The 23,159-nt window shown below is 51.5% G+C and overlaps 1 protein-coding gene across 4 annotated transcripts in view; it reads left to right on the top strand.

Annotated features, from left to right (window-relative positions):
- Positions 1-23,159, top strand: part of ITGA9 (integrin subunit alpha 9) — a 357,217-nt gene that overhangs the window by 261,110 nt on the left and 72,948 nt on the right. For all 4 annotated transcript variants that reach the window (XM_053903994.1, XM_053903996.1, XM_053903995.1 and 1 more), the window contains exons 20-23: positions 2,184-2,263; positions 9,560-9,649; positions 11,792-11,900; positions 16,998-17,105. In XM_053903994.1, the coding sequence (XP_053759969.1) occupies positions 2,184-2,263; positions 9,560-9,649; positions 11,792-11,900; positions 16,998-17,105 (387 nt within the window). The remainder of the gene's footprint in view (positions 1-2,183; positions 2,264-9,559; positions 9,650-11,791; positions 11,901-16,997; positions 17,106-23,159) is intronic.

Below are 23,159 nucleotides of genomic sequence, written 5' to 3'. Positions count from 1 at the left end.
ATCCTGGATCGCTTACCATAAAGAGAGGGTATGTAGTCATAAAAATGAATATAGTGAAAACAAAGCCACGTTGAATTCGGAAGCATTCAATTTTGTCAAAATTCATTAACTCTCAAAATAGTCATGGGAACCGACAGAAGTATGAATGTTGGAAAGTTGGATTTTTTCCCAGCTTGGTAATGCCGCTACCTTCCTCCCACATACAGAGGCTGAAACCATAGCGACCCTAAACCTGGAGACAGGAGGTCTAGGGGTGAGTCCCTGGAGAAGGCCCAAGAAATGACACAGCGGGGACAGGAACTGCCTCTCTCCGTGCCCACCTTGCCCTCCCCTGTGCCTGAGACCCTGTGGCTCATCAGGCTGCAGACCACCTGCAGAGCCTCGTGATAACACCGTCAGCTTGCTTTTTTGGCCACGAGTTTCCCTCGGTCATGACCAGCCCACCCAGTCTCCGGCCTTCCGTTCTCCCAGGCCCCCGTCTCTGGTTTTGGTTTCTGACCTCACCTGGGTCTTTAGTGTGTTTAATTCCGATCTCCTGCCAGTTCTGACCCTGTGCTGGGACAAGACCCTTGACTTTCCCTTCCTTTGTGTCCTCCAGCTCTGCGTCCCATCCCGTCTCCATGCCCCACCCTCCCTGGAAACTAACAACCCCTGCTGCAGCAGAAATTTCCGTCCAGAGAGGGATGTCCAGTATACATTGTATTTGATGGTCCAACGTCCATTATTTTCAGGTAGCATTCAGGGCAGTTGAGTCCAGTGTTGCAAAGTTAGACCAGTGCCTAGCATTAGTCATAAAGGAACCCAAATATTTACATATTAAATAATCAGAGACTCTCAGAGCTTGGTGGAATTTAAGAATCATTTTGTCCAGGGGCACCTGGGTGGCTCAGTTGGTTAAACATCCGACTTTGGCTCGGGTCATGATCTCGCGGTCCATGAGTTGGAGCCCGCGTTGGGCTCTGTGCTGACAGCTCAGAGCCTGGAGCCTGCTTCAGATTCTGTGTCTCCCCCCGCCGCCCTGCCCCTCCCCTGCTTGCCCTCTGTCTTTCCCTCCCTCCCCCCCCCCTCAAAAATAAACACTAAAAAAAATCACTTTGTCCAACCTCTTCTTTTTGTTGAAATGCAAAGAGGTTGAATGTCTTGGCTAAGATCACATCGTTTGTGGCGGAGCCTGGTTTTATAACCCTTACCCAGAGGCCCCTCCCACATTCCCACACATGCCCAGTATGTACCTGGTGAAAACCATTTGTTCAGGGCGGTCTGCCCCCAGTCACAGGATGCTCACCCCTGGGAGTACCTGAGACGATTGTAGGTCCCGAGATTATTTTAGGCAGAACAGGGACACTGCACTCAACGACATTGACTCTCAGTGAGACAGTCATTAACCTGGTCAACACCCTTTCTCCCTAATCGTATGCAGGAGAAGGTCTCTGATAGTGCTGGCATGTGTTTAACACCTTCCTGTCACTTGCTAATCTCCCTCTCACCAAAATAGAGTGGACCTTCCGGCTCAGGGCCTTCAGCAGGCAACAGAATGCTTTGTTTTCATTTATGTTTATGACAGTCCTCTCTTAATGGTAAGGGACCCTGGTTCCCATCTGTGATCGGGAATAGAAAGTTTCCTGTCTTTAGGGACCCCTAGGTGGCTCAGTCGGTTAAGCATCCGACTCTTGATTTCAGCTCAGGTCATGAGATCAACCCCTGCATCGGACTCCTTGCTAACAACACGAAGCCTGCTTGGGTCTCTCTCTCTGTCTCTCTCTGTCCCCCGCTACGCTCTCTCTCTCAAAATAAATAAACTTAAAAAAAAGTCTTTAAACAAAAAGAGTAAGGCGGGGAAAGTGCAAAGTAAATGACACAGGTGATACGATATGCAGATGTTGCAGACTTTAGGAAGATGGTGTGTGAGTGATAATTAGAAAGGTGCCTGGTTTAAAGGACAAGCCTATCACTTCCTAGGGAACCCCAGTTGCTGAAAAGGACAGCGTGCCTCTCACCGGAGCGCCCTCCGGGCTTGGCTTTCCTGCGAAAGCTGTATCTCTGGCCTGGCAACCAGAAAGATACACGTGAAAAATAAAGCTTGCCATGCAAGTGGGCTTCCAGAGGTCATAAACTGCAGAAGACTGTAGTGGTTAAGTTCGGAATGCCTGCTAACGCCAGGCGTCACTTTCTTTTCCCCCTAGTATGAATTCAGCGTGATCTTTGACACCAGCCACGTGTCTGGGGAAGAGGAAGTTCTTAGCTTCATCGTTACCGCTCAGAGGTAAGGGGGATTTCTTTTTTTTTTTTTTTTTCAAAGATAACAGAGTTATGCACATGGGAGAGGACATGGCCAGGTCATGCTTTGATGAGGCTCAGGACGCTGAGGAGGAAGAAACGGTTCAGCAATGAAGCCCCAGGCCGCGGGGTGGAACCACATCTCTCGGGGGTGGCGCTAGTCTAGGTCCGCTTATGCGGCTACCGGGCCAGACAGAGCTCGGAGTGTCTGGGGATCATCCAGTCGGAGCTGATGGTTTTTACAGCCAAGGAGAGACAGACCGGGAGAGGTGAGGATTCTGAGCCAAGCTCATTCGTTCACAAACTTCCCCCGTGGGTTGTCGGACGGAGTCAGCTGTTTCTCACCAGCACACCGTCGCATTCCCTGACGTGGGGAGAGGGCCCTGCAGTCGGAGGGCCTGGCCGAGCCCGTGGTCAGAGGCCCCGAGACCTACTCCGCAAGAGAGAGCTTGTCCTGGAAAATCTGTGGGCCGATAGTGAGGGCGGAGGGGACGATGCAGGGCGGCTCCTGCCCTCCGCACGGTGCTCCCGCCCCTCTCTCTGCAATGTATCCTCGAGCCCCAAGGGCCTTGGGGGTTGTCAGCTGCCTCCACAAGCCAGGACCCACACGCACCTTGAAGCGCCATCGGGGTAGCGGTCGGCTGACAGCTGGGATGGACGGAGAGGTATTTAGGTGGGTGAATAGGGGAAAAAAAAAAAAAAAAGCTTCGATTGAGCTGTAGGGTGGACACCCAGGCCTATACCTTTGTGATTTGAATTTTCTTTTTCTGGAAATGATTTTTTAAACTCACCGGAAATGTTGCCAAGTGTAATTCAAGGAACTCCCACATAGCCTTTGCCCGGCATCACCCGGCGGCCCCACTTTGCTGCATTTGCTTTCTCATTCTCTGTGTTTTTTTTTTTTTCTTAATCATCTGGAAGTAAGTTGCAGAAGTCATGCCTCCCTCCCGTAAGTACCTCAGGGTGCACGTCCTAAGAAGGAAGCCATTCTCTTAAATAACCACATAGAGTTAGCAAATTCAGGAAATTTGACTGCTGATACAATGCTGTTATCTACAGTCTGTGTTCCAATTGCCCCCAGTCGTCCCAGTGACTCTTCAGTCACTTTTCACTGGTCCACAGTCCGGTCAAGGATCACGCATTGCTTTCAGTTATCATGTCTTATCTATAGTTGCCTTAACCTCCAAACAAACTTTCATGCCATGAGTCCTAAGTCCATCCTGGAGGTGGTCTGGAGATCTGAACCAAACTCCCTGAAGGCCAAGGTCAGGCAAGGACCACTGAAAAAGGTGAGAAAACAAAACGAAGAACCTGCATGATTAATAGAGGCCAGGAAGTCGGAAGGCCAGACACCGAGTGAGCGGTCAAGGACCGAAAGTCAACCAGGGAGAGATGCTCTGTGGAGTCACAAGGTTATTGGCACAGGGTTCCGACCTGAAAATGCGCAGGATCTGGGGTGCAGAGGGAGGCAGCGAGCTCAGCTTCATGAAACTAACCCAAGCCTTCCTATGAGGAGAATGCCCTCAGGAGCTGAGAATGACAGTTCTAGAGAATGACATGTCCTAGACTCTTCAAATGAGCCCCGTTGGGGCCAGCTCAGGGGCGACGTGCCGCACGGGATAACAGGCACCGGCTCAGCCACGTCTCCGGCCCCCAGATACAGCAAGAGTCATGCTTGGGACCATCTGCCCACCCCCCGTGCACGATCGCCAAGTGGCTGTCATGGGCAAAGGACCGAGCTGGGGCTGAGAGGGATCCTGGATGAGTGAGGGGGAGTCTTGCATCCCAAACCGTCTCAAGAAGGCTCCAGTCTAGAGTTGGAGGCAGACACGCAGCTTCCTACAGGGGAGGAGAGAGGAACTAGCGAGGGCAGGCACGCTTCGCCCCTTCAGTCTGCAAATGTCCGAGCACTTCGCACAAGCCAGTGTGCTGCGTAAGACACTGGCATAGCCCCTCCTCTTGGGGAACCAGTGGGCTGGTAGCAGGGGGACAGATAATGAGCAAATGACTGCGTAACGTCAGCGAGAGACCAGGAGACAGCGGGATTCATCCAGCAAGCGGGACGCATTCGCCGGCAGTCCTAAAGCATCTTCTTTTTGTCCTGTACTCTCTTTAAGCCCGCTCGGGGGGGTTGGTTCTTTGGCTGTCCTAGGAGGGGGTCCAGGACAGTCCTGTGCATTCTGAGGTCTCAATCACTTCAAGCCTCACAGCAGATTCACAAACCTGTGATTAAGGTGTCCCTTGAAATAATCAAAATTTGATTTAAAGTGAAGGCTCTCGCCCCTTAGGGTGGGCAAGCGGCAGAAGGGAAACCTACCTGCCTCTCTCTCTCTCTCTGTCTCTGTCTCTGTCTCTGTCTCTCTCGGGAATGGTCTTGCTTTCCTCCAGGGATGCTGCTCCTGCCCCCTCGTTCCCTGGGAGAGTTCCTGAGCCCCCGAGGCTCGCAGCAGGGCTTGTGGGAGGTGTGTGTGAAGCAGGAAAAGTGCCCGTCCCTTAACAGGTGCTGGTGTCTACACTCCCCCGGCCGCAGGGGTGTTTGCAAGCTAACTCTTGCTTTTGCACAGCCAGCCCCCTGCTGCGGGTTCTCAGCTGCTCTCCCTCCTCATATCCTCCAACCTCAGCCTGTCCACAGCTAGAGACCCATTCAGCTGAGGCTACCCTCAGGGACGGGACGAAAGGGGACCCCACACTGGCCTTCACACAGAGTCCTTACTCAGTAGCCTCAGCCCTGCTGGTCTCTGGATTCTTCATGCCCCTCTCTCTTCACTGGGCCAGGAGAGGGAAAGCCAGACGCCTTCCCCTACATTCTCTGGGGATGCACCCCACACCCACCCCACAGCACCCTGTGCTGATCAAGGTGCCCTGAAGCCTGAAAGGGCAGACACCCTGCCCCCACGAGCACTTCTCTCTAAAAGCTGTTTCTCCAGAAATCCTCCTTTCTCTGCTAGTACATCCTTGACGTTTCAGCTTGGATTTTTTGCCCCCGACCATAGGAAATCCTGGTCTGGTGCTTTCCTCTGAATCTTGGCATCTTTTATACCCCAGCCAAACCATGCATCAGAGCCAACATACTATCACCCACCCCCCACCCCCCCAGTGATTGTTGAATTTTCACAGACGCACCAATTCCCCAGAGTCTCGGACTGAGATCCTTCCCAAGCCCTGAGTCTGTCCATTCTCTGCAGTCCATGCCGGGCCCCTCACTAATGGCTTTGCCCTCAGGTATCCCATCTCCATCTCTAGCCGCTGGTTTGGGAAGCTCAGGTCGGTCCCCAACAAGCACAGACCAGCAGGCACCGCCGGTGAGATGCAGACACAAAGAAGCCCTGATTGTATCTCCCACTGCCCTTCGCTTTTGTTTTCCTTTGAGGCCTTCCTCAGTCTCCGTGTTATTTAAAGCTGGCAGCATTCAGATTCACTTTCCCTTGGGAATGACTGGATGCCAGAAGCATACATTTTCAGAGCCCCTCGGTCCACAACCGCGGTCGCCTCTTTTGGCTTCCGTGCCGTTTCTGTATCTTCTTTCTTTCCTTTCTTTTTTTTTTTTAAAGCATTATCACTAACATTTCGGAGAATGTTCTCTCTCCTAAAACTAAGAGCGCCGCATGTCACAGTGTTTATTTGGCTCTCTTTCCCTCGCGTTTTCGTGTCCGACTTCCGCTCCAGAGGCAATGACTCTCTGGCCTTCGGTTCAGCGCTAGTCGGACGTGGTGAACAAACACTAAGCGCGTGTAAAAAGTAGACGTCAATACCGACAGCCGTGATTGTTCGCAGCCAGCCCAGCAAGGCCGGAAATGCTGCAGAACCTTCTAGCCTGGCAAGGGGGGACCGCGCCACGGGCTACTAGCGTTTCGACGCCGATGACCATTGGCGGGGCTTGCGAGCTTCGGGCTTGTGTGAGACTTGGTTATTTCCCACGCGTACTGTTTGAAGATCACACGGTTCCCGGCCACTTAAAACGTGACTGCGACCTAACAGAACTGCATACAAAGCATAGAGAAGATGGAGTCTGTTCCCATCGCTAGAACCCAGAATGGCTTCCCCGGGGGATGGCATTTACCAGAAGAGTGTGTTTTCAGGCTGAGGACGCAGAGGCACGGCGTCGAGAGCTCACACAGGAGAGCCTAAGACCCATTGCAGGTGGTGGGCATTGCAGGGTTCGTGAGCCATCTCTGGGGAAGGCTGGGGAAGACGACTGACGGAGGAGATCCGGCTGGGCCACGGAAGGCCCACGTAGCTCAGGAAGTCCGCCCTCCATCCCAAAGGCAGAAAGTTTTTGAAGCGGGAAGTGACGCGTGCCACGGTTTGCCCACAGAGCACGAGATCGTTGAATTTAATAAAAGGAGGCAAATGGCTGATCAAACCTGGAAATTCTCATTCTCCTGCTGAGTCTTGGATCCACAGAAAACCCTGTGGTCGGGCCGACCCATCAGGGTGCACTCTCCGTCCCTCTCCACCTGGGACAGTCGATATTCCTGGGCAGGAAATAAATGACATCGGAAGCGACTTCCCTGGTTAAAAAGAGGGAACTCCACCTGCCTTCCAACCCCACCCAGAGCTAATCAGTGGTCAGAGAAGGAGAGCCCAGGGCACCCCGGTGAAAACTCTATCTGTTAGAATCACATGTCCGTAGACTCCAGCTATGCCCATTGGAATCACCCCAGGGGGCTTTCAAAGCTACCAATGTCTGGTCCACCCTGCAGAAATTCGGGTCTATTGGTCTGCATGAGATCTGAGCTTTGGCAGCTTGAAATAGTCTCATCGGGTGATTCTAAGAAGCAGCCAAGGCTGAGAACCACTATCCGGGGTCCCTGCCTCTAGACTGGGCACATTTCCACTCAGCAAACACCTATTAAGTGGGTAGTACGTCTCAATGCAGTGCTAGGCACATAAGAAATCATGCTAATAACTTACTAAAATCAAGAACACCCCCTTTTGTGCATTAATACTGCTACATCGCATCAGGGGACACGTAGTAGTGGCAGCTTACATAATTGAAATAGAATCTTCTAGCCTTTGAATCACAAATGTTAAGGAAGCTGTATTATATGTTAAACATGCAGCGGAATATTAGCCGGCACTCATTTCTTGCCAGATGGTGGGAAAACTGGTCTCACTGCCCCAGAGGGCGGCCTCAGCTCTTGACTCCCTGTTATGACTGAAAGATCCCTAAAGCCCCTTATCTTGAAAGCCACAGTTAAAATATCAATCGTCCAGTCCTCCCCGTCACCACCCTTTGAAGATCTCCTGCCTACTTGTGGATTTAGGAGGACATAAAGTTGAGGCTAAACAGTCCTCCAGAGCTCTCTCAGCAGCCTGGCTCTGCAGACCCTGGGAAAGCATCCCAAGTCACGAGCTTGCAGAGTGACCGGAAGCCTTTTGATGTCTGGCCTCTGTATCTCAACTTTTCAACTTCAGTCGGTCTGGAGCAGTCACTCGATGACAGATGAGACCATTGGGCCCGAGCGGCCAGCAGCCACAGGTGGCTGCACAATTGGTAGGGCAAGGGGTGGCGCTTCCTTCAGGAACCCATTACTCAGACCTGGCAGGATGCCGGGTGTGGGGAGGGGGCAGGCCAGGGCGTGACTGTCCCATCCATTCTGCAGCCTGGTGGGCCTCTAGCAGTGATTCTAAGGCTTTTATTGCCCCCCCCCCCCGGGGAAGGAGAGGCCAGGTGGACACCTGACAATCCGGCTTCATCAGACTGGCTGCCCTCTGAGTGATGGATGTCACCCCAGATGCAGAAGACGGATGAAGAGCCAGGGGTCAGAGTCACAGAGCACCATTGTTTCAGAACAATAGGAGAAAGAAGGAGAGGGGATGTGGGCTGCTATTTAAGTATTGTTGCCTTTAGCACTTTCTGGTGGGAGAGGAAGGCAGTGGGGGCAGAAGGAGGGCAGGGAGCAGGCAGGAACTCTGCCTGCCTCAGGGAATGGGGGTGGTGGGGAGCGATCCAGTGAGCCGTGCCCAAACCTCAGCCGGGCTCCGGGCTACTGCATTCCACCCCTGGAAGATGAGCTTGGCTTCCAGCCGGGGTCCCACACTCAGGCCATGTGGTAGAACCCATCATCTGGGAAATGTAACAAAATAGTAAAAGCAAGTTCCGTCTTCTCTCTCCCTCTCCTCCTCTTCTTCCTCCCTCTCCGCAACCTCCCAAATCTCCTATCAGATTTGGAGGAGGAATCACAATGGAAAAGCCCTCATTTGGGAGTCAGACTGACCTGGTTTGCTCTGGGTCCCTTTGGGCAAGCTCCCTAATCTGTCTGAGCTGCTCCTTACCTGTCAGAGGTGGGTAATCCCTTCCGGGGTTCCTCTTAGGACCCAGTGAGATCATGCTGTGCAATACGCCTGGCACAAAGCGGCCACCCAACAGCATCAGCCTCCTTGCCCTCCCCTTTCCAGAAAGACCTCACAACACTCCCCTTTCTCACTCCAAAGGGGACACCTGTGTGTGGACATGCCGCAGCCAGAAGTCTCCAGAGGGAGCCGTCGTGATCTTTCTCATGACAGGATTGGCCAGGGCCTCTCTCCCGGGCTCGGCTGCTCGGCTCCATGGCTGGTGGGTGAGGCCCCCAGCTGGGCAGCAGCTGCCCAAGTCCAGCAGACCCTTTCCCAGCGGCAGGGCCCGCACCTTGCCGGCCCGCCGCTCTCAGAACAAGCGCTTACAGAAGTCGCATGCGCTGGCGGGGTCCCGCCATAAGCGTTCAGCACTCCCCTTGCCCCTGCACCCACCGGCCAGCTTTCAGCTCCCAGCACCTGCCCCTCTGCCGAGGCTTTCTGTGGCCAGAGCCCACCCACTTGGGTGCGTGGGGCAGGTGCCAGGAAATGCATGCTCCCTGTCCCCCGAGTGGCGGGTCTCAGGAGTCCGTGGACCAAGACCCACCTCCCTGGGAAGACTGAGTTGGGAAGACGAGCTGTGTGTTCCACGCTGCCTCCCAGATGCCCCTAGCGAGACCAACCCCAGTACAGCGCCGACCGCTTGCACCGTGTGCCTTCTTCGTCTTCCTTCCCTTCCCTGTCTCCCTCCTCCACTCCCAACTGGTGTCTCCGGAGGTCACCTCCCCGACACACTACCTGTACTCACATCTTGGGAAGGGGATCGCAACTGGGACAACACAGTGCCCACCGTGACTCTGTACACGGACCGGAAACAGAACTGAGGACACGTAAGGTGCACAGTCAGCCCTCGGAGGGTGACGGACTGAGGTCTAACTCGGAACAAACAAGCCTGCTGCCGGGTAGCTGGCACTGACCGGCACTCACCCCTCTCCCTCCCGCGCAGTGGCAACGTGGAGCGCTCCGAGTCCCTGCATGACAACACCCTCACGCTGACGGTGCCGCTGATGCACGAGGTGGACACGTCCATCACTGGGTGAGTAGCCAGGCCGGCCAAAACACAGGGGGACCCCGCGGTGGCACACCGGGCCTTGCTTGTATTTGCATGAGTAGCCGGGAGTCCGGGGCCCTGCCGGTCCCACTTCTTCCCAGCTTTGAAATGCAGGGCAAAAGCTAGAGCTACTGGCCCGTGCCCTCCTCCCTCCTTGTTTTCTCCTCTTTCCCAGCTACCCACCCACCTGCTGGGTAACACAAGAAGTTGGACGGCAAGGTGAAGCCCCATAATTTCTTTGGGCGTTCTGTACACCTTAATGTGCGTGTTTTCCCGGCACCCACCCCTCCAGAGTGTCATGATGTCTGGGATTCAAATCTCAGCCGAACGCTGCTGGGCCAGAGGTTACAGCCAGATGTGTCCCAGCGACCCTGGCTGCCTTGCAGAAAGGTCCACCTTTCCGATTAGCTTCACAGTCAGCGCTGGCTTTGCACGCTTCTGTTAACCCCTTCTGCAGAGCCTGCGGTGGCTCTTCCCGACGTCTGTGGTGGTCCGGAATGGGCAGGGAACAAATCCAACGGGCACGGCGTCTGCCCAGGGGGAAGTCCACGGCCACTCAGCGTTGCTGGCGTTGGAAGGCAGGGCTGCAGGCCGCAGGCTGCAGGGACCCAAAGCAACCCGGGTGGTTTTCAGCCAAAGCCCAGGCCTGGAAAAATGAGAACTCAGTTCCTGTTTCTGGCTTCAGAAAACAGAGCACATACCTCTTTGATAGTGGAAAAAGGATTTGCACAATTAAGTGTAGATCAAATGAGGACCCACTGAACCCCTGCCCCGATGCAAGCTGAACTTTCTAGAGGTTCAGAGTTTCTCATTTTTCACTTCTCAAGTGCTTCTGGGTCCCGGCCTTGGCTAGAAGCGGAAGCGTTAACGCATTGCAGAAGGGCCATTCTGCAAGAGTTCACATGCCGCTGGGTGCCTGCAACGAGCCTCTGGGCGTGCTTGCACTCTGGGTGTTTTGGTCAAGTCTTTGAGACAGGAGGCATCAGAGGAATATATTTGCAAGTTAGCATAGATCTGCCTCTGTTCTATTTTTAACCACGTGCGGTTTATTTACTTGCCTCATCAGAGGCACGGTGAGAATATGGCCTGAACCAAGCCCTGCCCTTGGGGAGGAAAGAGAAAACACTGGATCCTGCTGTCAGGCCCTAGGAGGCCTCATTGTGGAGGCGTTAACAGCCCCCGCTGAAGCCATCAGTTACACACCCGCGAGTCAACCTCTGACCTTTCCAGGAACGTAAAACAAGGCTAGTTTAAAGGAATCAGTTCTTGCCATTTGGTCACTCCAGAAACTCACTACATTTCTAAAATAATACATGTAAGTTGGAAGTAGATGAATTGCTGTCCGTTCAGGTTTGGTACCAGATATCTTACATTACCGTGTCTGGGCAAGTGAGTGGCTTCTAGAATGTCATCTAGAATCCGTGATTTGTCTCGGAATTCAAGTGAGTCCGAGCTTGGTTTCGTCTCAATTTTGTTCACATGGGCAATGTGGAAAGCATCGCTACAAACTGAGCTCGAATTCTTAACCACATCTTAAATAGCCACTGTTTGAAGTCTGAAGAAAAATGCTATCATTGAACAGACTCAGCTTTTAATACCTAATTTCTCGTGGTTTTGGTGGTCTGACATTTAAGTTGTTTTAATGAATCTGTCGGAGTGGGGTGTAGGACGCCAGATACATAATTCGTTTATATTTATTTCTTAAAAGCTTGTCATGTTATTCCTCAATCCCCAAAATGTTTTTCAAATGATAAAACAGAACATGTATAATTTTGTGGTCCACTTTAAAAAAAAAACAAAACAACAAACAGCTGAACTCAAAGCTACCATTGTCGTCGTCTTCCTTTTAGAAATGTAATCTCAGTACATATTTGTATGTGTAGTTTATTGATTTAATATAAAACAAGACATTCCTGGAAGCTTCTGTTTAGGAAAACATAAATCTGGCTGTGTCCACTTATAGGAAAAAGAAGTAACAATTCCAGAAGGGAAGGGTTTGGTGAAGACACTGGAGGGAGCAAGGTTCTAGATTAAATAGAGACAGAGGTTTGGGTTCTCAGGACAACTGTGACCGTGGATTGCTTGACCGAGGTTTAGGGTGACGGATTAAATGCTTGCCTCTTTCAGAATCATGTCTCCAACCTCCTTTGTGTACGGCGAGTCTGTGGATGCATCCAACTTCATTCAGCTGGATGACACGGAGTGTCACTTTCAGCCCCTCAACATCACCCTTCAGGTACCCACCCCTGGAGACTGTCTCTGTCACTGAGGGCCCACGGAAGGGCCCATGAGATGGATCTTCTACTGAAAAACAGCTAAAGAACTAGGCTCTTTCCAGGAGAAACTTGTCCCAGCCTGCTTGGCTAGAGTGTAGTGTGTGTGTGGCCGGGGGAGGGGGGGGGGGGTGTTTTCCGTAACCATGCAGAATTAATCCCTTCCCTGTCTGCTGTATAGACCCCTCTGCTTTTCAACACTTGGAAGGAGAACTATGTGATAAACCCCAGCTTTCCCCAAGAAGGCCTCTGGCCAGCATCCCAACCCAACTGGCCCCAAAGGATCCCTTTGAGTTCTCCATCATTATTCAGCTTATGGAGAGGGCAGCCTCATGCATTTGCTTTGTCCCCTTTTTCCTGGGGTTCTTCATGCTGACTCGGCCTGAAGGGACAGGGACAGCCATTCACAAGTGCTGTCTTCCAATAGCAAAGTGGTGTGAGAATGTGTAAGCTCCCCACGGGAGGCAGCGTGCTGCTCCCTCATGGAGCCGTGGCTGGCTCTCCCTGGTCATAGAAGCACCATTTTCAGCAGGCCCACCCGGTGTGGACCCTGGACATCATAAGGAACACCATTCCTTCTCTAGATCAGGGTGGGCAAACATCTTCTGCCAGGGGCCAGCAGGTAAGGATTTTAGGCTTTGTGGGCCACGCAGTGTCTGTGTGTGTGTGTGTGTGTGTGTGTGTGTGTGTGTGTGTGTGTGTGTGTATATATATATTTCCCAACTATTTGACAGTGTAAAACCATTCTTAGCTTGCAGCCCATGCCAAAAACAGGTGGCAGGCCAGATTTGGCCTACAGGCCAGTTTGCCGACCCTCATTGCGAAGTATAAATTCTCAGGCCAGCACTGTTCAACATGAACATCTTTGTGTGTTAAGCTAGAGGGACCTCGGCCTCATCCAGTCCATTCTCCTCAGTTGGCAAACACTGGTCAGGCTCTGACGGGACAACCCTGTGTGGCCCAGCCCCCTGCCAGGAGCTGTGGATGAAGTGAAGGGAGATGAACCTGGCTGACGCATGGTGCACTGGAATCTACACCCCACATCCCTCCATTCCAGCTCCTAGAGCTGTCCCCGGCCTCTACCCGTTCGTCCCCATAGAGAAGATGGTTTTCCGGTCTGGCATCGACTGCCATGACCAATAATTACTATTTTCTTTCCCCGCGGCCACTCCTAGGTGGACTGAAGGGATGAGAAATAATCATGGGGTGTGGGTCTAGAACGAGGCGGTGAAACATTTGTGGGATCTCCCAAACAACGGTCTTCCTCTCTCTAAAGTGTTGTCCCAGGCAAGAGACCTCTAAAACTGTGATGAGGGACGCATGTTTCCAGCTCAGAGAGGAGGTGCTTCCTGACCAGCTAAGCCCCTACTGTCACACCCTGTGCTTAGTTTCCAGGGAAAAGGGGAAGATGGGGTTAGACCTGCTTTCGAAGCCTCACAGTGATTGCTGTGAGTAGGACCTCTGGGTTTCTGAATCGCTTCTCAGAATTAGTTTATCTTTCTCCATTGCTTTTTGTAATTGGATAGAAAACAGATAAAGACCAGATGGAGTGATTTCGTTCACTTAAATCACTTTAATTACTTACCCACTCTTAGCGATAAGTTTTGGAGGTGTCTTACAACAAAAGATACTGTCCAGAAAATGATTCAGAAGGGTTCACGTGACACACACCATTAATGAAGAGGGTATAGGTGTTAAGAGAGAAGACAAGAGTCAGAGTTATACTGAAGATCCAAAAATGTTCTTATCACCCTCTAAAATGAAAGAAGGAAAGAAAGATCAATGCATCTGAGGGCATGCGGTCAAGTCGTGTTTCTCTGAAGGCATTTTTGCAGGGAGCTTAAAGTCTGGTATTCAGGCAAAAAGCTTTCTTCACATCTGATCCGACATAGGATACAGGCTGGAGAAGGGGGCCAGGAATGAGTGGCCGGGCCATGCCCCTTAGATAAATCTCTTGATTAGCAGTTGCCTGAGGAAGTACACGGCATTCCGTTCAGGATTAGGGGAGCTGACTGAGTCCGAAAGATGGATAGCGTGTGTCGTCGATTAGAAGGCGATCCTCTTGTGCCAGCAAAGCTGACAGTTTCCTTGAGGGTGCTCTGGTGACTCATCTTTCTGATCTAATCGTCACTATTATGACTGAAACGTAGGATGGCCACCGACCAGGCTGATGGTCCTAATGACCAAGGAACGGAGCTAGTGGGGGAGGGTAAGATCAGGAATGTGGATAAATCTGTTCCGTATTTCCTTATTCTGGCAGCATCGCTGCTGAGGAAGGGCATAAGACTTTCCGTAGAGCGTGGTCTTTCTGTCTTTTCCAAAGCTATTATTCAACAAGCTACTAATTGTTTAAAGACTTCACGACTCTGAAGTCTGAAGATGCAGACAGGTGAAAGGCAGAAATACTAGCCTTGGGCCTGCCTTCTGCCTTCCATCAAACTTTTCTTAACAGGAACACAATCATCTGTTGAGCCCTGATAGGCTGTCTTTTTTCCATCGAGAGTTCATCATTTTTCTCACCTGAAAAATAATGGTGGAAAAGAACACGCCTGCCGCACGAGAACATTGGCCGAGAATCCAAGCTTAAGGCGTTTGTTAAAAAATAACCGTGGTAACACGGGGCCCTCTCACCCGTCCTGCGGTAGTGAGTGAACTAGCGAAGAGCAAAACCACTTTCTTCTTTCTCCCCCCCCCCCACCCCCCCTGCCTCATGCTTTTCGTCGGGATTTCGTCAGACAAGTCAATAATTGTCTTTTCAATTCTGCGCGCTCATGTTTCACTTCCAATTCGTTCCTTCAGTTGTGGTTAGATACTCCTTGCTTTTCTTGCGTCTTGGGGCGGTTGTCTTTGGTGGATTTTGTTCTTTTTGAATCAAGAGCTGGCAAGGACTGCTCCTCCCCTCCGTCATGTCCCTGCGCTTTGAAGCAGAACCAGCTACTGCAGAAACAATGAGCATGTGGTTTTCTAGGGACGAGCTGGCTGGAGCTCGATCCTGAGACGTCCTGTCGGTGTCTGCAGACCTGGCCAGATTTCCCTTCCCCTCCCGGCTCTGCCCTTCTGACCCCAACTTCAGAGACGCCTTGAATCCCCGAGTTCTGTCTCTAGTCCCCAGGCCCCAGAGCAGCCTTTAGCTGCTTCTGTCTCTTGATTCTACCCATGTTTTGGTTTTTTTTAAAGCAATAACATCTTTATCGAGATACCGTTTTTCTCCCGCGAAGTTCACCCGTTTAAAGTGTGCAGTTTATGGATTTTTGGCTTGTTTACAGAGTCATGCAACCATCACCGTCACCTAATTTTAGACCGTTTTCGTCACCCCCCGAAAAGGAGCTCCACAGTCTTGAGCAGTCACTCCCCGTGTTGGCGTTTCTATTGCCGCTGTAAGAAATGACCACAAACTCGGTGGCTGAGAACAACGTAAATGTATTACCGTACAGTTCTAGAGGGTCAGAAGTTCAAAACGGGTCTCATCGGGCAAAAATCAAGGTGCCAGCAGGGCTCTGTTCCTTTCTGAAGCCACTAGGGGAAAATCTGTCTTACTTTTTCCTCCTTCTACGGGCTGCTGCGTTGACTCATGGTCCCCTTCATCTTCAAAGCCGGCAATGGCCAGCTGCGTCTTTCTCAAAGTTCACCCCCCTGATTCTGACCGTCTCCCTCTTCCCTGTATAAGGACCCTTGTGGTTACATTACACCCACCTGGATAGTCCAACGTAATCTCTTCATTTTAAGGGACACTGATTAGCAACCTTAGATCCCCCTTGCCATATAGCGTGTTCACGATTTGGTTCCTTGGATTTGGGGACAGGGACGTCTCTGGAGGCCATTCTTCTGCCTGCCACATTTCCCGTATCCCGGCCCCAGGCAACCACTAATCTACCTTCTGTCTCTACACCTCTATCCATCTTTTTTATTCTCCTTCATACTCCCTTTTTGCCTTGAGTTCCATTCTCGACCTTTCCTCCATCCCCTTTCCCTTATCTGTCTCTTTGCGGCCACTGTCTTTCCTCTCATTTCTTAGGACATGATGCGATTCTGGAGACAGAAAACAGAGAGGACTATTGGGGGACGGGGGGTGGGTGGGAGGATAAAGTTTTGCAGGACCAAATGCTGGGGCAGAAAAGAGGTACACAGATGTCCTCAAACGGGATTAGCAAGAGATCAGCTGTAAGTTATGGAGAAACCCTGATCAGCCGGGTGGTGTAGTAAGAACAGCCCTTTCTGTAAGTTACATCATTTGGTTTGGGGAAAATTCACTTCGTCTTCTCTGTTACCTCAAACTGTAAAAGCAGGACTTGGACCAGATCAATGCTTCTGAAACTACAGTTCCTGGGCCAGTCGCGTCAGCATCTTCTGGGAACTTACTAGAAGTCCGTAAACCCCCTCACCAACAACACCCCGCCCCCCCCCCCCCCAGCAGATCTACTGCAGAAACTCTGGGCACGACTCTCCCCCAGTATATGTTTTAACAAGCCCATCTGATTACTCTGATGTACGTTAAAGTTTGAGAACCACGGGACTAGACTATGTTTATATTCCCACCAAGTGTAATAGCCGATGAGTAATTCCTAGGTATGTAAAAGGAAATAAAATTTTTAGCAGGAAGAAGACAAAGACATGCTGAAAGGGAACAAGGTAATTTGGAAGTTTGGGGGGGTTTAAAATGTGTATTAGGAGGATTTCTGTTTCATTAAAACCTGCCATTATTTTTTTTTTTAATTTTTTTTTTTTAATTTTTTATTTATTTTTGGGACAGAGAGAGACAGAGCATGAATGGGGGAGGGGCAGAGAGAGAGGGAGACACAGAATCGGAAACAGGCTCCAGGCTCCGAGCCGTCAGCCCAGAGCCCGACACGGGGCTCGAACTCACGGACCGCGAGATCGTGACCTGGCTGAAGTCGGACGCTTAACCGACTGTGCCACCCAGGCGCCCCAAACCTGCCATTATTCAATATCTCAGATCACTTGAAGTCATGACCTTTTAGATCCTGAACGCTACACTGCATGCCATGAAACGAAGATGTGTATTTCTATTAAAACTCACTGTGTGTGTCTCACACCCACAGGTCTATAATACTGGGCCAAGCACCCTTCCTGGGTCATCTGTCAGTATCACTTTCCCCAATCGACTATCATCTGGAGGTGCAGAAATGTTTCATGTCCAGGAGATGATGGTGAGTTCTCGCTTATTGTCACTGTTGCCTTCAGATTCGAACTAGCCCATTCACATTTTGCCTTCTGCCCCGAGGACCCAGAAAGTTTAGCTCATTCCAACCTTTAGAAACATACCTGGAGAAGCCGGGGACCCTCGACACCTGAATTTCTGCATTGGGACAGTTTGGTTAATGCCATAAGACCTCTCTGGGGATGGGGAAGGGTTGATGATGAACATGACTTCTGGGATAGACTTTTCTGGTTCTGGAAACTCCTGGAAACCTTAGGTGTGGCTAAGGCTACATTTTTCTGAGGGGAAGATCCACAGCATTCAGGAAGATTCTCAAGGGGTCACCGAGGCCTGGGGGATGAAGGCTTAGTTCCTAAGACAGAGGTGTAGATTGAAACTGACATTTATATACAGAATGTGTAGTTCCACTTGATTCTATGTCAACTGTCGATTTTATCTCAAGGGGAAGTTTGACAGCTAGTATGTGATCATCCCTCCCACCTCCTTGAAACAGTCTCCTTGGTTCCTCCTTTCTCACTGGCTTTTCTCCTCGTCCCCCCAACATCTGTAGGGCTCGGGGTCAATCTCAGAGACCTCACCCAGACTCGTGGCCTTGTATTCAATGTGTGCTGATGACATCCAGCCCAGACTTCTCCCATGAAATCCAGACTTGAATGGTTAACTGCCTTCAGGCCATCTCAATCTAGATGCCTGACAGGAATCTCAATCTTCTCCAAAACTGTGGTCTTCTCAGTGGTCCCCTTCCAAATCTGCTGCTCCCACAGCCTTCCCCGTCTTTGCAAATGGCTGCTCAGTCTCTCCAGTTATTCAGATCAAAGACCTTGGATCATCCTTGACGCCTCTCTTCCCATACTTCACTTCTGATCCGCCAGCACCCCACTCGCAGGCACCATCATCTGTCTTCGGTTATCGCAGTAGCCCCTCACTTGTGTCCCTGCTTCCTTCTGGGCCCCCCTGCAGTCTGTTCCTGGCCCAGCAGCAGAGCGAGCCTCCCAAAATGTGGGTCAGGTCATCTTAATCCAATGGCTTACCCACCCCCGAATCTTCCGGCACCCCAGCTGGCCCACAGTCTGTCTCCTGTCGCTCTGTGACCTCAGTTCCTCCTCCTTGACCACTCTCTCCACTCCTGCCACACTGTCCCTTGCTGGTCCTAGAGCACAGCAGACACTTTCCTACCTCCAGAACTTGCCCTTGACCTTCCCTCTACCCAGATACCCTTCCCCCAGGGGGCCACATGACCTCCAGCTTACCTCCTTCAGCTGTGTGCTCAAATACCACCTGCCCAGTGACACCCTCCCTGGCCGGCCTTGGTCCCGGCACTCCTCATGCCCTTTTCCTGCTCATACTTCACTGTCACCTTCATCACCAGCTGACATTCCATGTGTTTTCATGTTTGACCAGTTTATCTGCCTCCTCCTGGCCCCCTACAGTATAAGGACGAGGGTTTCTCTCTGCTCACTGTGATATCTCCAGACCCTAGTACGATGCTTGGCATGTAATACATGCTCAATGAATATCTGTGGGCTGAAAGAAAAATCTACAGTCTGAAACAGAGTTGTTCACTCTGTCCACGTGAATTCAGGAAGAGAGCCATACTGTTCAAAACTGCCTCAGGCTGATTCAGTCTGAAGTGGCTGGGTGTGAGGGGGGACCCTTCCTGGGAAGGACTGGGGCAGGATGCTCAAGTGAGTCAAGGCATGCCGTCACATTGAGAGAGTCACGGAATCATTGCTCTTCACGCGGGCACGCGAGGAACATAGCTCGAGCCAGACGAAGGGACAGTCTCTCCACTGAGAGCTTGAAAACTGGGGTAGCAAGGCCCACCACATGTCACACATCTGAGCCGACAGTTGAAGCAGACGCTGCCCACAGGTGTGGAAAGCGTCATGTGATGGTGACAGCGGCATCTGGCATCTCGGTCCGCTTGGGTCTCATGGCCTGAAAACCCGGACCGTGTGAAACGTCGAACGTAGAACGGGTCGCCCCGTCCCGAGTCGCCTGCTCGATCATTTCCTTCCCTCACGATATTCCATTCCTGTTCCGTGAAGGGCTCACGTCTGTGAGCTCCGCTGACACGGAAGAAAAGAGCCCACGTTCCTTCCCAGCGGTGTGCCGTGGCTTGAACCCGGAGTAAGGTCACGCGTGCTCTTGTCTACCCCCTTAAATGTTATCAGTCATACCCACCACTCCACCTATTCCCCAGGGCCCAGGAGCGTTTTCCTCTTCAGCGTGCCCTGAGAGTTGTCGGCAGAAACGTCTGTAGGGTGGCAGAGAGAACTTTTTTCTGCATAGACAGAATTTTTTTTTTTATTTTTTTTTTTAACGTTTATTTATTTTTGAGACAGAGAGAGACAGAGCATGAACAGGGGAGGGGCAGAGAGAGAGGGAGACACAGAATCCGAAGCGGGCTCCAGGCTCTGAGCTGTCAGCACAGAGCCCGACGCGGGGCTCAAACTCACGGACCGCGAGATCGTGACCTGAGCCGAAGTCGGCCGCTTAACCGACTGAGCCACCCAGGCGCCCCATAGACAGAATTACTTATTGACCGAAACAGGAAATTTAAGGCACTCAGATTCTGAGGGGATCTCAGAACCAACGACACCCCTCTTTCTCTTGACTGATCGTCGGACCAAGGAGGAGCCACTGGAACGGACTTTGGAACACATTTATAAATAGCTGGCTTGCCTGGGAGGCGTGAGACGTGGTTTTCCTGAAGATCTGCAGAACTGCATGGCTGTTAGTGTAGCTGAGTGGACGCTCAAAAGCCCACGTGGTGTCAGCTGGCCTCATTCCACTGTTGGAGTCCTCAGAAGCAAACCCGTTGGATGTTCAAGGCCGTATTTAGAATTTTCACGAAGTCTGTAACAGAATCCGCAAGGATGGCCAAGCCTCCCGTTGGATACGCCAACCCGTGGTCAGAGGCTGACGTCCTTTTCGTGGTATGGAAAACCCAACTCGCTGGCAGACCTCGCTAAGCAGGTAGTGAAGCACCTCTTTCCCGTGAACAGTCACGGCTGGATTACGACGACCCTGGTAATGTAAAGGCGATGCAGTGATGAGGCGAGGGTCCCCGGGTACCTGTTTCAGAGGCCGATGGGCAGGACATCCTCTGCCCTGAAGCCCTCGGGGCTGAGAGCGAGGGCGTCCTGTCCTGAGGCAAGCTCAGCGTGTCCCCAGCTTCAGCCCCTCCCTTCCTCAGCAGAGCCCGAGAATGCTCCCTGGGACAGGTGTGGCCCCTAAAGCTCATGGCGTTCTCCACGTTGGCCCTCCGGGACTGTGAGTGGAGTAGGGCTTTCATTTGGGAGATTTGGGTGGCGTGGTGCAAGTGGAACTCACCCGTTTGGGGAGAAACCGGCCCTCGTTTCCTATACCGCACAGGAGGTGACTCTCCAGCCTGGTGGCATCCCCTCCCCAGGCCACCTCCATTTCCCAGCCTGGGACGGCTGAGCGGCCAGCCGCCGGCTACGGTTAAGCCAACCGAAGCGCCCTCTCGGGAGAGGGCCCTCCGTCATCCCTCCCCACACCCCGTGGGACCCTCAGATTGTTTCCAACATTGCCCTCAGTGTCTGTTTTGCCTGTGGTCGCCATCCACGTAGAATGCTAAGGGTGGGCGTGCCGTCCCCATGGGCACTGGGCCATCACCCCACCTCTGGCCCTGAGTCTGTGGCACAGGTTTCCAGCTGTTGGCTCAGAATTCATTCAGGAGCGTCTGGATGGCTCAGTCGGTTAAGCATCTGACTCTTGATTTCGGCTCAGGTCATGATCTCACAGTCGTGAGTTTGAGCCCCACTTATGGGCTGCGTGCTGGGCGTGGAGCCTGCTTAAGATTCTCTTTCCCTTTCTCTCTGCCCCTCCCCTCCTCGATCTCTCAAAATAAATAAAGAAACATAAAAAAATAATAATGATTCAGGGGCATCTGGGTGACTCAATAGGTTAAGCATCCGACTCTTGATTTCAACTCAGGTCACGATCTCACAGTTTGTGAGATCGAGCCCCAACATCAGGCTCTGCACTGACAGTGCAGACACTGTTTGGGATTCTCTCTCTCTCTCCCTCTCTCTCTCTGCCTCTCCCTGCTCTCTCTTTCAAAAATAAATAAATAAACATGAAAAAAAGGCTTAAAAAATAGTAATTCGTTCAGGCCCGTCTGGGGCTAGAGCTATGATCCCCGGGCAGGACAGACCTGCCTCTAGGTTTCACCAAAGACTCTGTGTTTTCCCGGAGGGTTTCTTAAGGTCCAGGTGCTGTGAGTGGAGTGTGGCTTTGCTCATGTGGGAGAGATTTTTCTAGGGAGCCTAAGGAAGCGTGACCCCTTCATACTCCCAGCTGTGGTTCATGATCTTTCCTTGTAGCAAATGGTCTAAGCCCCTCCACTCTGCTTGTGTTCTATTTAGAAATAGACCACAGTGGTGGTCCGAGGAAAGACTTAATTTCCACTGCCTCCCACCCATCAGCGTTGCGCGGTACCCTGTGGGGACACACTGACTTCTCACAGCACAGCAAAAATGTGGGTAAGCCGCGGTGAGCATAGTATCCATCAGGAAGCCAAGGTGCAATAACCATGAAAGAGAGTGAGAGGGAAAGAACACCAGAAATTCAGACTTGCAGGAGACTGACCTAGGAAATGTCACTGAAATACCATGTGACAGATGCATGGAGGCATGCCCAGACCCAGGCACGTGGTACAAAGGTGCAAATCCCACCTTGGGAAGGGCAAAGGAAGTGCAGACTCTTTGAGTCAGGGCTGAGAGGATGTGTGGTTGTTCACCAGGAGAACACGCGAAGGGGAGAACTTTCCAGACAGGGAGAGGTCACCAGTTGTATGTGTACAATGGAGGCAGTATCTGATTCTCTGTTCTCTGTGCCTAGTCTTATACAAAATTGGCAAAGGTAGCTGTTTTCTACACCTTCTCCAGAGCATACTGCAGACAGATACCTGGGCAGTGTGATAGGAAGTCATTTCCTGTGACAGTTGGTAAGTTAACCATTCCTTCTGGGGTGCCTCATTTCTGTGTACTTGTGGATCACTCCATCTCTCCTGACCTAGGAATGGGAAAGGCCAAGCCACTTGCCCCCAGAGGCTGTCAAACCACACGTCATGGATGTTGCCAATAAATGACCTGTGGACAGTGGCTTCTGTGGGCCAGACAGCCCTTGTGAGGCAAGCGTTTGCTCCTTAGAGAAAGTTCCTATTGGAAGTGAGGACATAACCTCTCATACAGCTTGATGGGAATTGGCCTGGAAAATGTAACGGCTTTCACTTTGGTGTAGTCTGTCTACACGGACAAGCCTTTTAGCAGAGCCCCTGGGCACGGGCCTCAGAGCAGCTAAGTTAGCACATAGGTTACAAGCATTATGGCTTACCAAGGGGCGACCATTTGAACTTGGGTGGTGGTCCCACTCCAGAGTTAAGTTTTACTCACAATGCATGAAGTTCAAGGACAGGGATGGGAGGTTTGTCTCAGGATTCAAGTTTTATTTGCTGACGCTGAAAACCTATGTGTGTGCAGCTTTCTGATGCTGGAAGTGGGGGCTTTGGGGTTTGGCTCTTGTAAAAATGCAAGATGGAAGAAAGTCAGACATGACAGTTTACAGAGAATAAAGGGCTGGAACCGTATGCTAGGTGAAAGCCTGGGTCTTTCAAAGAACTCTAGTGTTAATCTAGAGACACTGAATATGCATCCCATTCTTTGTTCCCCCCACAAAACCATCTGAAAAGGTTTACCTCTCTGGCCAGCCCTGTCCTTGCTTTGGGACAGCAATTCTGAAGCACTGACCTGATTTCCAGGAGGCGAAAGAATGTGGAAATAAGGGATGATTTTCTGAGGAGACACATCAATAACTTTGCCATAGGGCATCGTTAGGATGTTGACATCAATATGATATTAATAACTAGTATCCATTAAAATATATCGAAGTAAATTATAAACCCCCTCCCACGCTGTCCCTGCAGACACATCAGACGGGACTGCCCATGATCTAATTTCTGCCAGGATGAGTCAGTTGATATGGGAGCTTCACCTGACTTGTGATGAGTCTATAT

The sequence above is a fragment of the Panthera pardus genome, unplaced genomic scaffold, assembly GCF_024362965.1.
Source record: "Panthera pardus isolate Hobbes unplaced genomic scaffold, ASM2436296v1 HiC_scaffold_16, whole genome shotgun sequence".
Classification (NCBI taxonomy): Eukaryota; Metazoa; Chordata; class Mammalia; order Carnivora; family Felidae; genus Panthera; species Panthera pardus.
This window is presented reverse-complemented; position numbering and strand designations above follow the sequence as displayed.